The sequence below is a fragment of the Octopus bimaculoides genome, chromosome 22 (genome assembly GCF_001194135.2).
Source record: "Octopus bimaculoides isolate UCB-OBI-ISO-001 chromosome 22, ASM119413v2, whole genome shotgun sequence".
NCBI lineage: Eukaryota > Metazoa > Mollusca > Cephalopoda > Octopoda > Octopodidae > Octopus > Octopus bimaculoides.
Genome location: NC_069002.1, coordinates 37,305,680 through 37,308,114, shown reverse-complemented (window position 1 = coordinate 37,308,114; position 2,435 = coordinate 37,305,680). Strand labels below are relative to the sequence as shown.

The 2,435-nt window shown below is 34.3% G+C and overlaps 1 protein-coding gene across 1 annotated transcript in view; it reads right to left on the bottom strand.

Annotated features, from left to right (window-relative positions):
• Positions 1-214: 214 nt before the first annotated feature.
• LOC128250540 (uncharacterized) overlaps positions 215-2,435 on the bottom strand; it is a 4,626-nt gene continuing 2,405 nt past the window's right edge. The window contains exon 4 of the mRNA XM_052975807.1: positions 215-635. Coding sequence (XP_052831767.1) covers positions 479-635 — 157 coding nt within the window. The 3' untranslated portion in view covers positions 215-478. The remainder of the gene's footprint in view (positions 636-2,435) is intronic.

Genomic DNA, 2,435 nt, shown 5'->3' with positions numbered 1-2,435 from the left:
TATTTTTTCTTCTCTTCCATTCGAAATGAAAATATCCCTTTTTGGAAGCCGCTACACTATATTTCTGTTTTTTGTTCCTACATTTAAACAATTTAATTTGTAATAGATTATGCAGCATCTGTCACACAGTGTATTAAAAAGTGTAATGTGTATTTGACTATGTTAACATTTAATGTATTTGAAAAACAAAGAAAGGCAGAAAACTAGTTCAGTATATTGTTTGAAACGACAGATTTATGAAATCCCTGTTGATTGTAAACATATGCAACCCAGAACCTTGTAGGGGGGGGGGTCACACAATTGAGAAGCACTGACGTAAACGAGGAACAAAACATAAAAGCAAAGTAATTTAAGCGAAAGTTGACATTTTAGAGAATATTTCTTCAAGACACAAGAAAGGAAAATAAAGATGACAAGTAAATAAAAAAAGAAACAGGAATAGAACAAAACGGGTTCGATTCTCTTTTGTTCCTCATGACTAACAGCCTTGCAAAGAACCTAAACTCGATCCATGACATCGGCACGTTGTTTTCCAAAAACTGTTGCATCGACAGTAATAATTAGAACAACAAGGAGGGTAGGTTTTTTTTCCGGGAGGACCACAAAGATAATTCCATTTAACACACTTTTCGCTTCTGTAAATAAAGAACATTGAAAGCAAGAATAAACCATTTGTATTTAACAATAAACTCGTAACTATTCACAGTTATTAAAGTTTGGAAAAAAAATTTCCACAAAATGATCTGCATACGTCCTGACAAATTTTGTGTACATGCATACACTCACATGTATCTATATAAATGTACATGTGTACATAATGCATATAATACATATGTATGTATGTATGTATGTATTTATGTATGTATTTATGTGTGTATGTATGTATGCATGTATGCATGTATGCATGTATGTATGTATGCATGTATGCATGCACGTATGTATGTATGCATGTATGTATGTATGTATGTATGTATGTATGTATGTATGTATGTATTATGCAAGTATGTTATCTTTTGTTTTTAGTTCTATAAATTCTTTCTTTGAAGAAGGAACTACTTTCTGACGAAGATACAAAGCTCCATCTTTGGAATGCAGATAACGAAAGCAACGTCATATTTTAAACCCGAGAAAAGTCTTGCAAAGTTTTACTTTTCCGCTTTCAGATTGTATTTATAATGTGTGAGTCGGTTGATTTTCTTTTCTGAAAATCCAGACTTATCCAAACTGACAATTCGTTATTTACTTAGAAAATCAAGTGAACCAATTATTATTTGTATAAATGTAAATTTGTAATCCAGACGTAGAAGCTAGAGGTTTCAAAACAGTTGTCTGTAGTTGTCTTCTTTCTCTTTGATTTTCAGAAAGATATTCACATCAGACATGAGACTTTTTCGTGCATCTTCAATTTTCCCATTCATGAGAGGCACCCAGCAATCGTTCATTGAGTGTCCATCTAGAGTATGGCCACAGGGTTATCTTTACAAAGCCAACAGCCTTGCAACAAGCACTTTCTCCAAAAGAAACTACCTTTACTGGCTTTTTAAGTTGTGTCAAGTAGATGAACATGCAAGAAAACTCCTTTACCCACAATTACCCAAGTATTACACCTGGGGAAACAATAAATGGCATAAGAGGAAACAGGCTGACGTTCTTGCAAGAGTTTAGTGTGCCCCCACCCCCCAAGCCAAGCAGAATGCTACTACTTATGGCTCCTTTTGCATGAAGTACATGGTCCCAAATCATTCCAAGATTCGAGGAGGGTAAATGGTCATGTGTGTGAAACTTATAGGGAAGCATGCTATCAACAAGGTCTTTCTACAAAATGATGGGTATTGGGACCTTGCATTGACTGAAGCATCAGTATCAGATTCTCAAAGAGAATTCTGTAACCGTTTTGCAATTCGACTGAACATGTGTCAACTTAGCAGTCCCCTACAGCTTTGGATGAAACATCAAGAGGATATGGTTGAGGACTTAAAGTATGCAGTTCAACAGGCAAACCCAGATATCAATATTTAATCATCTGAATCAATTTTTAACTAAGCCCTAATTGAAATTGAGGATCAAGTTTTGGCCATGGGAGGCAAAAATTTGCAAGAGTCTGGCTCTGGACTGCCAAAAACAAACTGTTAAATTAGTGATTTAACTTCAAGAGACATAGCAAAAGAGACAAATTATGACATCACCAACTTGGCTGCATTTGTGAATGAACATGAACCTAAACTTTTTCCACAACACTGTGCATAGGATCGAATTTTTCGTTTTTTATTATCATCATTATTATTATTTTTGTGTTATGAATCCAGAATTGATTTTCCAATTGAAGAATAAATTGAATTTAGAAAAACAAATTTCTATACAACATATTTTGCTTTTTTCTTCCAATATATAAGGAATAATTTCATTCCTGGACAACGCTGGGTGCCTCTGCTTAT